At 31.1% G+C, this 14,897-nt stretch overlaps 1 protein-coding gene across 2 annotated transcripts in view; it reads left to right on the forward strand.

Moving 5' to 3' along the window:
- Positions 1-272: 272 nt before the first annotated feature.
- The window catches only part of LOC106462065 (ras-related protein Rap-1b-like), a 26,912-nt gene continuing 12,287 nt past the window's right edge, over positions 273-14,897 (forward strand). The window contains exons 1-7 of one of the 2 annotated variants that reach the window (XM_013921947.2): positions 273-314; positions 3,401-3,466; positions 7,414-7,482; positions 9,841-9,897; positions 13,217-13,357; positions 13,907-14,050; positions 14,277-14,366. In XM_013921947.2, coding sequence (XP_013777401.1) covers positions 3,410-3,466; positions 7,414-7,482; positions 9,841-9,897; positions 13,217-13,357; positions 13,907-14,050; positions 14,277-14,366 — 558 coding nt within the window. In that variant the 5' untranslated portion in view covers positions 273-314; positions 3,401-3,409. The other variant, XM_013921946.2, reaches the window with a different exon arrangement.

The following is a 14,897-nucleotide window of genomic DNA, read 5'->3' on the forward strand; positions in this document are numbered from 1 at the left end:
ACAAGCGGAGACGTAACAATATTTATTGAAATTAATCGCATTGAGGTTTATGTTCTTTTGGTTATTAATGTTTGTACCTAGTCCTGGCCATACACGGGTTTACTTGTTTTTTTGTGAAACAGTTTGTATTCTAGTTATTAAAAACTTGTTGGTTTTTACTTCTGTTGTTATATTTGATAAATTGTTTTTGTTTGACCCTGATTGTAGTGACTTTTTTTTAGTCCATTACACTATATCCTCCACAGATATCGAACCCAAGTATGTATGATACAAATAGTACTTATAAAATGACATCAGATGGATACGAGTGATACGTAAGCTTCACCCTTGTTTTAACTTAGTTTTTAGGCCTATGAATAATACCACTGCACTAGTATTATCATAATTAGGGTTTGATTAAGGCCAGGGAAAAGTAAAATATTAAAACTTGATCGACTGAATTAAAAATAAAATAAATTAAAACGGGTAGCTGTTGATAAAGAAGTGAGTAAATTATTATAAGTAGGGTGTAAAAAGTTTGTAGTAATACTAATAGTATGAACTGTGTTAAAACTAAGATTTATTTTCTTAAAGTCTACAAAACTACAATTTTACACTTTACGGTACACAGAGTTAAGCCTAATATTATATGTTAAACTTTAATAAAACGAAAAGACTCGGGAAAATTAACACAGTAATACCTTATTACTAATAGTAACACCTAATAGTGCTAATAAATGTAGATTTGAAATAGATTTTAGATGATAAATTTTGGCAAGTTACCTTAAAAGTGTACTATATTACTATTAGTATTAGATGTAATTAAAAAATAATAATACGTTCTTTGACATACTATAAATACAATAACTAAAAAACTATTAGTACCAAGCTACATATCATCTCTGTTTTTTGGGCCACAACTTAATTGTTGTTGAAGTATTTTATCAGTCATGCAGAAGTTGAACATTTTCGCATCACCAGTCATTAAACAAATTCTGGGAATAATTTGATGTTCAGAATGCATCATTCATTTTGCTCCTTTTTTTCTTCAGACATTTTTGGGGGGGCAGGATAGAGCCCCGCCTCAGCACTTGAATGGCCTGTACCAAATCACTCAACAAATAAAATACTCCTACCCACAGGATAAATTCAGAAAGGAAACCCTTGTCATATTATTATTAAAATATCAATAAAAATAAATTCAATAATAAAATTTGTTTGATCTAGCAGAGTGGATGTGTGTAAGCTGTCTGGGAACACCCATGAATACTCAACATGATTTTATTATTTTGTACAAATATACCAAGAAATTGTTGAAAAAAATGGGTCAGTACTACACAGTACTATCTGCAGATTGTAAATCTTAAAACCATATTATCTTGTCTGTTTTAATATACAGCACAAAGAAATTTCAGTAACAATCACCTCTATTTCTGAAGAGAAAATTAAATATGTGATAATAACCTGTTCTTATAAGGCAAGTCTTTCATCTCTGAAATCATTTTAAGTAGACTTTTCTGAATTCTTTCCAATAAAATGTGGTCTTTTAACATGTTTTATCACTTTTTGCAGAAAATTGCTGCAAGGCTCGAGTGACTTATTCATCACTATGTCAAGATCCTTTTCTTGAGTTACACTACTGAATTCTCATCATTCTTTCAACCACTCTACAATCTAGTTAACTAGTCTTTCCTCTACTCACTACTAATTGTGATTTTCTTAACTAATATTCTATGCAGGGGCATTTTTAGCATTGGTGCAATGCACCAACAGGCATCTCGTACTGTGGGTCCCCTAGTAATATAACGAATAACAGACTATAAGGTGTTTCCTCAAAATTGTTTTTTTTTATATGTATATTTATATTTACATATATATATTGCATACAGGAAAACAGTGTACCAATATTATAAAAGTTTCAAATATTTTGTGATTTTATATATCCATATTAAAAAACTGATTTATAAACATGCACACATTTCAAACAAGCAGAACTAGACTGTCCCCATGCTTATATGTTTAAATTTCACAGTAGTCCAAATTTCAATTCAAGTTTGGAAATTTGTTAGTTCAAGACATTGGGCTAATGGAACTACAGCTCCATCTAAATCTTTTTTTCTCCAATAGGGTGGGTAATTTGTGGAACATTGTACCATGTAGAGGAATAGAGGCTGGCATTTTGCACAAATTTTGTATGATGAACATTTGAATAATAAGAGCAAGATTTGGTTATTGGATTTCCATTTCTTAAGGGTGGTTGGGAGTCGCAACATCCTTGATGGGCTAAAAGGCCTCTTGATATTCCATAGTTTATAATTAACAATTTTCCAGAGCATCAATTGGCTTTAATCTAAAAGTATCTTGGGGAATGCTCACTAGTTAATTCTGTTTAATATAGTGAATTGTAGTAATTTAACCTAATGTTATATAAAAGAAAGCCTGTAAATGGTTTCATTAATTACAAAGTTTCTCTGTGAACAAGAAAATGTTTGTTTTAGACTACATCTTTACTCCTGTTGTTTGTACCTTGGGGGTAGTTTTGTAATGGAAATGAAGTCATAATCACTGACCACTTACTGTTTATAATAAAAGATGTGTTAACCCTTTACCACATAATTAGATTTAACGATCACTTCCCAATCAATGTCATTTCTCCATCAAAAAACATAGTAAATTTGCAATATATTTTGCTATATTCTGCATTATGATATATGACACACATTACATATTTTTTTTGCTATTGAATTAATAACTTACTTGAATTATTGGAAAAATAGGGGTGAGATTCTGCCGGTACTTAGTACTGGAATTTATTTTTTAAGGCAGTACTTGTACTGGAATTTATTTTTTAAGGTGGTACTAGTACTGGAACTTCTTTTTTAAGGCGGTACTAGTACTGGAATTTATTTTTTAAGGCATTACTAGTACTGGAACTTCTTTTTAAGGTGGTACTTAGTACTGGAATTTATTTTTTAAGGTGGTACTAGTATTGGAATTTATTTTTTTAAGGCATTACTAGTCACCTTAAAAAATAAGTCCCAGTAATACTAGTACTGGGACTTATTTTTTAAGGTAGTACTAGTATTGGGACTTATTTGAGCTGTTTATGTTTACTTTTAGATTTTTTTCTTTTTGCTAAATAGGTCATCTTCAAATAGCTGAGTATCTCTAATTTTGTTTTGAGAATTTCACCTCTGGGTAAAAATACAGAGAATATATGACAATCAGCTGGAATCTTTGTATGTGAGTGGTGTGGGTGCCTCACGTCATCCGCCAGCTGGAGCCCCAGCTGAAGAATTACTTATACTTGTGTTTCCCACTCATGCTTCCATTAATTTTTATATTTCATAATTATATGTGAAATTATTGGTATTTAACTCTTGAAGTAATATGTTTTAATTGTACAATTTTTTGCCAAAAGGTGAGAACAATGAGGGAGTACAAGATAGTTGTTTTAGGAAGTGGAGGTGTTGGGAAAAGTGCCTTGGTAAGTGTTAAGACTCTTACATGTTAAACAAATTATTCTTATATTATAACTAGTGTTATGTATTACAATTTCAAATGGCCTGAAATTAAGTTAAATGATTCTTTAAATTTAGTAGTTAAATTGTACTTTGGATTTAGCAGTTAAGTAAAAGCCAATATATATAGTCGTTTTATGATATTTGCCAACAAGATTTTTACACACCGTTTCTTCTTTAACACAAATATGTTTTGATATGTAAACAACAATACAATTTACAGTAACAGTTATTACGAATAGTTATTACAAACAATGTTTTATATACAAAAGTTTCACAAACTTACAAGCAATATAAAGTCTTCTTTCTAGTCTGGAACTTCCTTGATATCTTGTTGAGGGTTCACAATGAGCAAGTTAATTACGAGTTGATGTAGGTCCAACTCGCTTAACAGGAAGCTAGCTAGCTCTGTCCTTCATTATTCACCAGCCACACACGCTGAGTTTACCACAATGAATTTATATAATGTTTTCTTAAAAATACTAATGTCCGATTGATAAGCATTGTAACAATCACAGTTGTAGCTTCCAAAATTTATACCACACTGACTATAGCAAACTAATAATAGATACCTTTTTTGGCACATCGAGTTGGTTATATTTATAGGCATGTAGAGGCTTTCTAGAAAATTCAGATCACATAACAAAACAAAGCTACATTTGAGTGTTTATGTACATACATATATTGTTGCTTCTTACTCTCGAGAATCTTCTACAACTTTGGAGAATAGGTGGGAGTTTTACAATACGTATTTAACAGTATAGACTATGTATGTTTCTAAATATAAATTTAATCTAAACATACATCAATATTAAAATAAATATATAATAATAAATTTGTTACACTAACTTAAATCATAGTGTTGAAAACATAAGGTGTCTCAATGGCTTTAATATTACAAATGATCTAACTTGGATATGTATCAAAAATAACTTCTTATTTTAAATAGAATCATACATCAATACATGATATACAGCGAGACATACATTTTAAACAAAATTTAATATGTTTTTACTTTTTGAGTAATTCCTGGTTTTCTTGCATTTTGAATTTGACTGAAAGGGAAATTAGCATTTATAAAACAATTCTTGATTAAAAACCTTATGGTAGAGTCAGTATTATAACGTTTAGGGATAACATGGAACATGTTGGTCCATCTCCACTGTTCCATCCTCTAAACTAAAGCTGTTAATAAATAAATGAAAAATAAATAAAAAGCTTAAAGCCAGTCCTTATCTTTCATATACATATCAAGCTTTCTCTTAAACTCACTTAAATTTACTGCCTCCACAACATCCTAAGGCATCCCATTCCAAAATCCAACCATCCTGTTAGAAAAATATAACTGTCTTAGCTGAAGGTGACTCCTACCCTGCCAAAATTTTTGTTTGTATCCCCTAGTCCTACTATTTTCATTGTTAAGTATGAAAAAAGATGATGCATCAACACTATCAATTCCCTTTACAATCTTAAATGCCTCAATCAATTTGAGCGATTTAAACCTCTCCTCATTTGACAACCCTTCCATCCCAAGCACTATTCTAGTAACCCTTCTCTGAACCTTTTCAAACAATTCAATGTCTTTCCTAAGGTAAGGAGCCCAAGAGTGAAGAAAATCACCTAAAATCCTATTTGCCCTACCACTACGAACAGCACACTGCTTGGATGGCTTTAGAGACCGATCAGCTATTATACCAAGATTCCTTTCTTTCATGACACTTTCCTTATTTTGCATTTATTACAATTAAAACTCATCTGCCATTTACTTGCCCAACTCACTAAATGATCTAAATCATTTTGTAAATCAGCAGCATCCTCTTCACAGCAAGCAACACCCAAGACCATAATATCATCTGCAAATATAAGTAATTTATTGACCATTCCTTCATCTATGTCATTGATGTAAATATAAAAGAGCAAAGGTCCTAAGACTGAGCCCTAAGGTACCACACTTGTGACATTAATCCAGTTTGACTGAACTCCATTTGTAACAACCCTCTGATTTCTTCCATTCAGCCACTCTTCTATCCAATTTGTTAACTTATTCCCCACACCTATAGAGATAATTTTTTTTAAAGTCTTTTATGTGGCACCTTGTCAAATACTTTCTGAAAATCTAGATACACCAAATCTACAATACCCTTACCCTCATCTATGTAAGCAGTAACCTTTTCAAAGAATGTTAAAAGATTTGTAAGGCAAGATTTTTCCTTAGTGAAATCATGTTGACTATCCAATAAAATTCTACTTTGTTAAATGACTTTGCAAAGCATTTTTTAACAGACTTTCCTGAACTTTTTCCACAACTGATGTAAGACTAATGGGTCTATAATTACTGGGACAATTTTTATCACCTCTGTTGAAAAGAGGAGTTACATTAGCTAACTTCCAATCCTCTGGTACCTGCTCATTATTCAAGGAAGGACAATAAATAGTAGCAAGTGGCTCACATATCTAATCTTTGTCCTCCTTCAAAACCCTTGGGGAAATATTATTTGACCTAGCAGCCTTATCATTCCTTAAACTTCCCAATTTTTTCTTAACCAGCTCAGGATTAATGCAATCATCTTGTTCAATTTTTTTTTCTATCTATCAACTGTTCAAGGTGTGGAATACTGCTTAAATCTTTGTTAGTAAAAACCAAAGAAAAAGCAAAGTTTAATAATCCAACCATCACATAATCATCAGATACGAGCCTTCCTTTATCATCCCTCAAGGATCCTACCCCTTCCTAACATTTTGTTTACCCTTAATGTATTTAAAGAAATCCTTACTGTTAATTTTAACATTTTCAGCCAAATTTTTTCTCATACATCCTTTTTGATGTCCTAATTTCTTGTTTCACCAACTTTCTTGATATTCTATAATCTTCTAAATCTCCTGTCATATCAGTCAATTTAGATTTCTTGAATTTATGATGCTTTTCTCTAATTTTATCTCTTATACTGTTTGTGAGCCACCCTGGTGTTTTACTTGTAGCTACCCTTTCCTTTCTATAAGGAACATGTCTGCCTTGAATATTTAAAATTTTTCCACATTTGATCAGTATATCCAAATAACTCGGTTGCCAAATTCACAAGAGATAATTCTTGTCACATCCCTTCAAAATTTGTAACCAAAATATCATTATTTCTTATCTCCATAGGCAGCAAAACATTGAACCTAATTGAGCAATGATATTTGCTTCAGTATGTTCCCCAATTTCCTCCCTATCATTTCCATATTAGAAGTTAACAATAAATCTAAAATAGCATTGTTTCTAGTTGGTTCCTTGACTAACTGGTGAAGAAAGCCATCTTGAACAGTTTCCAAAAACTTTTTTCCCCTCATGGTTTAACTCTAGCATTTCCCAATCTATATGCCTGAAATTAAAATCACCCATAATTATGACTTCATTAACAGCTGAAATCTTAATCTCATTGTAAAGTTTCTCACTAATTTCATCAGTATCATCTGGTGGTCTGTAACAAATTCCCACTAAAAGCCTTTTCCCATTATATCCACCAATAGAAACCCAAGTGGATTCAATCTACTTGCTATTATCTTTAAAATAGTACCAGTTTCTCAAAGTTTTTCTTGTGAAATTACGAGCATTTTTATTAGTTCTATTGAACATTTTCGTAAAAATTTGTGTTAATTGTCAGTAGTTGAAATTAAGACACCTGATAATCTACTTGATAAATTATATCAAAATAAGTGCTTTTTTTATTTATTTTTTTGTGATTGATAACAGATGATTAAAATTGTCTAATTAGCCAATAGCAAACCATCATAACCTTAAAAACTACCAAAATCTTAACACAGTGTATGTGAAGAAAGTAACTGGTTAAGTTGATTAATTTTGTTCTTTTTAACGTAAAAAATGGTCTTAGGCTGTGTTAATTATAACATGTATATTTGTTTTGTTTTATAGACAGTCCAGTTTGTTCAAGGTATATTTGTGGAAAAGTATGATCCTACTATTGAAGACAGCTACAGAAAGGTAAATGAAAACTTTTGTGATAGTAATAAAGTCTTCTACATTTTTATTAGTGTTAAATTGTTACTTTCAAAGTGATAGCAGATAGTATAGGGTGTCTCCAAAGTTAGCTGTCATTGGCTTAATGTCAATACATGTTTTAAAAAATATGCTTAAAAAGTTTGATCTCAAAATTGATATAGTAGTAAATATGTTCTGTCCAGATCACATCCACACGTTCATCAATGCTCAGTGCCATTATCTAAACTAATCTTCAAATAAACAAGAATAGTGTTAACTTCCTCATCCTCAATGTTTAGGACACCCTGTAAGAGCCTTATGAAGTCATTTCAAGTAAACATTTACGTATAACTTTGGTTGTATATTTATCTATTCCAGTACTGTGAATAGAGTAATTTGTATAGTTAGTACTTGAAACTGTCAGTACTTGGTGAGACAAATACAGAATGGAAAAAAATATAGATAATTATACAATTCTGAAATATTTCATTTATAATGCCAGTTAAGGCATCATCAGAGTAATTTATGTGTACCATCCATTAGATGTTCTTGGCTAGCTTTCCACAATCATACACGTAAGTTGTGATTTGTGTCTCAGTAGTTGTACACTCATTTTTGGATACTTTAATATTTTGTTTTAGACATTTTACCATTACAAAAATATATCTCAATGAACATTTGGACTAATCGCGTATTGAGACATACCACAGTCCAAAAAAATGGGTCTTAACTTTTCTACTGATTTTTCGAGGTTGAATTTTAGTGAAGCTGAGGGTGAAATACTCCAAAATATGTATTTGTGATTCGTATAAATACATTCTTCTAGTCACTTCCTTCATTTTTGAAAAATAACAATTTTTTATGAAGTACAAAGAAGTGTACTATTTCATTGATTTGTTTATTCATTGTTTACCTTAAATAAAACAAAATCAATTTAACCTTTTCACTGCTCTGAGCATCATATGAGGTTTTATTTTTTCCTCCCATCATCTGAAATCCCAGCTGATACTTGATTGTACCAGTAACACACAGATGTCACTCACAACACATGTACATGGTGGGGGGGGGGTGTATATAGTGTAAATATTAGGCATTTATACAGTAGTTTTAGTGACTTACATTGGAGTGCTAAGTGGAATGTTGGTACAATATAGTCATGTTATTCATGACTAACAGTGTGCCAGTGTGTGAAATAAGAGCCTACACAGAGGTCCTTAAATGCATGTTTGTTTGTAATTAAGCACAAAGCTACACAATGGGCTATCTGTGCTCTGCCCACCACGGATGATTGAAAATCGGATTCTGCCGTTGTAAGTCCGCAGACATACCGCTGTGCCACTGGGGGGCCCTTAAATGCCATTAGGTGTTTATTCTTTATTTTTGTATGCTATACTCTGATTTCACAAAGTAAAAAAAAAAAAAATTTACTGTGCATGGGATGGGGGATTTTCCATCCTCCCTGAGCATTGGAAGGATTAGATAGAATTAGCCAAGAACAGCCTCTCATGCACTTCTAAGAAGTTTTGAATTAAAAATTTAATAAAGGGTTGTTACATATTGAAATCATTAAAAAATTGTAATTAACTAGAAGAAATACACTCAGACTATATGGAATAATAACATTTTTTTTCTTATAATAACAGTTAATCACTTATTGGGTAAGATTCTATACACATATGCTTTTGGTAACAAAATTGGTTGTAGATGTTTCATAAAAACAAATCAGAAATCACATGGAAACTATGGTTAAGAAATTAAATTTCAAGTACTAATTCTTATTTATAACCAGTTATTTTCTTCAGTATTTCCCATCACCACAGTATTTTTCATTTTTTAAAATGAAAGTTGCAGAAATTCAGTGGGTGGGGCTAAATCAATTTTCATTTCTGAGGGATAACAAGGGGCCATTTGATCCATCTCAGTTTATACTCCATACACCCTACTCCAAACTACATATAGAAACCTTTTTTTCTTAAATCCCATCCTATTTTTAAAATATTTTTCTAATCCCTAAAGTCCTTCTCTGATGTATCTTCTACCACATCAGAAGACATAGCATTCTATAAACTGATCACCCTATTAGAAAAAAAATATGGCCTTGACCGAAGCCATGTCTAAGTTTTGCATATGTTAAGCTCCGGTAACATATCTATTGAACAATGAAGTCACTCATATTTTTCTTAAGTAAATGATGTCTTCACAAATATTGTGTGTTTCTTAATTGAATAAACTAGTGACAACATAAACAGTAAGCTTCATATGATATCAAATGAAAACTTTTTCCAGCAAGAAAAAAAAAATTAACTTTGTATGTGTGTGTGTGTGTAAATATACACGTTTTGTTTTGTTTCTTGTTTTTAGCAAGTAGAAGTAGATGGGCAACAATGTATGCTGGAGATCTTGGATACAGCAGGAACTGTAAGTTGAAGTTTTTTCTTTGTTTGTTTATGAATATATGCTTTACCCTCATTTTGTTTATTATTAAATGTATCTCTCCTGTGATTTAGCAGGAACAGTAAATTTATTCAGTACTCACATATCAGCTCAAAACTAAAATAATACAAAACCCTATAACCGAAGACCTTTCAAAAGGTGGACCTATCTTCAAGGACAAATAATTTACCACATATGAAGAAAGGCAGCAGGGTTATAAGGTTTTGTATTTTTGTTGTAAATTGATGGTTTGAAACTACTTGTTTTTCTAAGGTGTTGTTTTCCAATATTTCCACCCTCCAACTGTGGTAAATCTTTAGCTTGGCTCATATTGCTCTAGTTAGTTTTAAGTAAAAATTGTTTTAGTAGAGCCGATAAAGCATATTAATGTCTATTTCTAAATTAGCTAAGTGTTTTATTTTGGCCATGTGTAATAAATCAACAACTGTTGTTTCTCCTATGGCATCAGAACTTCTAACACGGGCAATCATCTTTCACTTTTAATAAATTACTATGTATATCTATGATGTGTATAGAATAATGTTGCATAATATTATTGTCTGTAATTTTATGACATTAATATTGTGTATACAAAATGTGTGAAACCATGCATTTTATATGGGATAAATATTGTGTGCATGGTATTTAACATTTATTCCTATGTCCTGTTGGTCATAGTTAGTAGGTTATGGTGATATAAATCTTGTAATAAAAATATGCATATAGAATCCTCTGAAAGTATCCTTACAGTAACAAACATGGTATTAGAAAAACATGTAGGTTCAACAAGTCTTAATATGAAATGATAAAAAACTATAACATGAGCACTTTTTTCTTCAGGGGTAAACTGGGAATGGTGGTGTAACTGAATGAGTGATATATAAAGGGAGTTGAGTGACATCATGAAGGACACCTGGGCTTCTGAAATGGTCTTACCTAACACTGCACCAGTCTTTTATACCCCATTAATTTTGTGCCATTTCAGAACGTGTTGATCATGTGACTACCCTCCACCAATCATATTGCACCATCTACACTAGACAGCTAGCTCCCTCTACTATTCTTGAACAATCCTCAATTTCTCGATTGGCATTCTAGTGGATAGACGTGTTTAACTCTCTCTCCATGTGACTACAAAATTTTGATTGTGCTTGATCACAAATTTATATCAGTTTCAACTTCAAGTCAGACTTTGTTTCAGAAAACAGAAATATTTCTAAAACAAATGAGTAGAATTTTAGTTTGTTCATATGAATTTGAGATTTAATGTGGTGGATGATGAAATTCCCACAACATTAGACAATGGTTCTGACATGAGTCCCTACATCTGAGGGTTGATGATCTCTGCTGGCTCGATTACTTTTATTATAACAAAGTCAAACATTTGAATACTCCAGAAATTATCTTTATTATAATACAGTCGTGAACATAGAAATTTCAGAAATCATTCATAACAACAAAGGTTGAAAAACAGTGATTCACTAAAATCAATAAAATTACACTTGTATTGAAGCTACAAGGTTCAAATTAGTGCTGTTTTGTTTCTCCTAGGAGCTGTGAATGCCATGTTATGCTAAAAAAAAATGATGAACCTCGCACTCTTAAAATTAATCGAAAATCAAAATTTGCAATTTTTAACAATATATAAAATCAAAACTTTTTTCTTGAATACGTTTCAGTTCTTAAATTTTTTTAAATGTATAAAAGGGCTACTACTACTACTAATGTATTTTCTGTAATTTTTATAAATCAAATGGTATAATTTTACTTTCTGGGCAGGATGTACCTATCTGAATACTGTAGTTAAAGTTAATATATTTTTTTCCTGTTTCAATTCAAGTTATTATTTAAAAGGTAGTTTTACTGAACTAATGACAGTTGAATATAGAGGCGTACCATGTACATTGGATAGATATTATTGTGCTCGACAAAGATCAAGAGTTCTTACGTGTACAAGAAGTAGTAACAGTTGTATAGGGAGGTTATTATTTTCCACTGTTGTATAAAGAAAATTGTTGGAAGTATTACAAAGTCGTGATATGTTGAGCAATTCTAAAATGAATAACTGCGACACTCCCTGACCGTTGTTTGAGTGCTGTATCAGAAGCTGGAGAAAATGTTCTTTCTCTTGGACGTAGCCGGGCTTCAGTTACTATGGTATGATTGACCCGGCTTCACTCGTGGAGTTGAGTAAAATTATAAATGTGAAGGATTAAATGCATGGAGTATATGCATTTATGTTGAAGAAAGTTAGTTACATTCTGTATTGACTGTGTTAATTATATGATTTATATTGAGTGAATTACTGTATTTTGGAGAACAAATATTTTTCACACAATATTCTTATTGTATGAAAAGTGGTAAAAATTGTAAATACTAATCAAAAATTGTATTTTATTTTGGTTAAAAATAAATTATGTTTATTACAAAATAAAGAAAAAGTCATGTTTGCTAGATGTCCACATCCTGTCTGTGTGTGTGAATGACATGTATGACTTCTCATGCAACTGGAATAGTTCTACTTTTTATTATCCATATTTAAGGTAACCTTGCTAAAGTGAGTCTGCCCAGTGGCCAGACTTTGAAAGGGAAGAACGATTATGAAGATAACAAATCAAAGGTGACCAGTTCTTAAAAGCAGAAATATAATTAACGAAAGTTAGAGATAATGAATATAGTTTTAAATCTATGATGTGATAATGCTTAGGCTTGTGCTGAAGTATGGAAAATGTATTTAGGGAAAGTGCTGTGTGGGTTATACTTTTTATTCTATTATGCAGTACCGTGTTGTGTAGGGTAATTAGTTTAAAGTTTATCACTGTTGTGTAGACTAAAAGCTAGATACTTTTACCTAGAGGATCTTGGAATGCTTAGTGGTTATAACATTATGTTGCATATTAAAAGTTTCTCTTGAAACAATAAACACCATTCAATTATAACAATACTTACGTCTTTGTAATCTAAACTAGTATCAGTATAGTTTTTCAGAACAGTGTGTGCGTGAAAAGTAAATCAAATTATATACAATTTAGTAAGTTTGTACAAAGTTTCATGCAGTTTGTCATGTATACTATGAGAAACTAGAAATTCAAGGGATGCGAATGACATCCCACCAGTCTGGAAAGGGTTAGTAATATGAAATGTATATAGTATACTTCGTGAGCTTTATATTTAACTAAAAGAATTACTTTTCACCATAGTCATAAAATACATAAACTCAGTAGCTAAAGATTTTAAACATATATTAGAATCAAATATTTTATTAAAGTGGACATTATTAAATGTATGTTACTGCTTATTACAGGAACAATTTACAGCCATGAGAGACCTCTATATGAAGAATGGGCAAGGATTTGTTCTGGTTTACTCTATCACAGCACAGTCAACTTTCAATGATTTGCAAGATTTACGTGAACAGATCCTACGTGTGAAAGACACAGACGATGTATGACTTTTTTATCATCATGTTATCTTATATTAAGATTTTAATGTAAATAATTTGTGTAGCAGTTACTGAACTTGATTTAAATAGGTGCATTAGCTTATTAAAGAATATCTTTTCTAAACAGGGACCAGCAGTACCAATAGTTTTGATGTTGCTTTTTTTAGATAAATAACACTAAAGTGAAAACTTTTCTTCATTTAGAAAATTTGCAAGTTTTGTAAACAAAGTGCCGTATCACTTTATTGAAGTGATTAAACAGTTTTATTTTTCATGGGATCTGTTTGTTCTTCAACATTACAATATATAAAGTGAATATTATTACAAAGCATTACTGTAATATGTAAGAATGTGATAGAGGTATTTTAAATTTTAAGAGTTTTGGAGAACTTTGAATTTATTACTCTGTTCACAACTTTCACCCCTGAATGAAAAGTTGAGATGTATTTTTCCTTTACGTAATGAACATTTATTTTGGTTTGGGGTCACAAAAAATATATTTAACTAAAGCAAAGATAATTGCGTATACTATGACGGTAATTTCTATTTCAGGTTCCCATGATTCTGGTTGGTAACAAGTGTGATCTGGAGGATGAGCGGGTTGTTGGTAAAGACCAGGGAGCCAACCTGGCTCGCTCCTTCAACAACTGTGCATTTCTGGAGTCTTCTGCTAAGGCAAAAATCAATGTAAATGAGGTAGGATAACTGGTATGTTTTATGAAAATTATTTATCAAAAATGGAAAGTGAGCTTGTATCAGATAAACATAAAAAATTACAGTGAAATAAATTTTATATATATGATATTAATTATTCCAGAGATAAGAACCCCAACTATATGTACTAAAGGCTCACTAAAAACTTACAAAATGTTATATTTTTATCTATTTGGAGAGTGATCATTACAATCATAACGTTTTTCAGATTTTCTATGACCTTGTGAGGCAGATTAATAGAAAAAATCCAGAGAAAAAATCAAACCCGGTTAAGAAAAACAAATGTATCATTTTGTAGGTAAGTTATGTAAGAAGTGCATTGTATAATGAGTAGGTATCGTCAAACATTCTTAGCATCAGTTATACTGCATGACTAGAAGCTAGAATCATTCATCCCAGTATATATTTACATATTGTAAAATAAGTTTGAATAAAAAGTATAAACTTTCTTTAGTACATCAGGACTATTTTTCTCCATTCGTAATTTGGAAAATTTAAATTATAGGCAGTGTTATTAATCTTCTAAAGTAAATTGTGTAATAGAAGATGTAACCAAGTTGAATTATTAAAAGACATAGCCCAGTTGTATTAATAAAAGACATAGCCCAGTTGTATTATTAGAAGACATAACCAAGTTGTATTAATAAAAGTCATAACCAAGTTGTATTAATAAAAGACATAACCAAGTTGTATTAATAAAAGACATAGCCCAATTGTATTAATAAAAGACATAACCAAGTTGTATTAATAAAAGACATAGCCCAGTTGTATTATTAGAAGACATAACCAAGTTGTATTATTAGAAGACATAACCAAGTTGTATTATTAG

Source organism: Limulus polyphemus, unplaced genomic scaffold, assembly GCF_000517525.1.
Source record: "Limulus polyphemus unplaced genomic scaffold, Limulus_polyphemus-2.1.2 Scaffold1086, whole genome shotgun sequence".
In the NCBI taxonomy this organism is placed as follows: domain Eukaryota; kingdom Metazoa; phylum Arthropoda; class Merostomata; order Xiphosura; family Limulidae; genus Limulus; species Limulus polyphemus.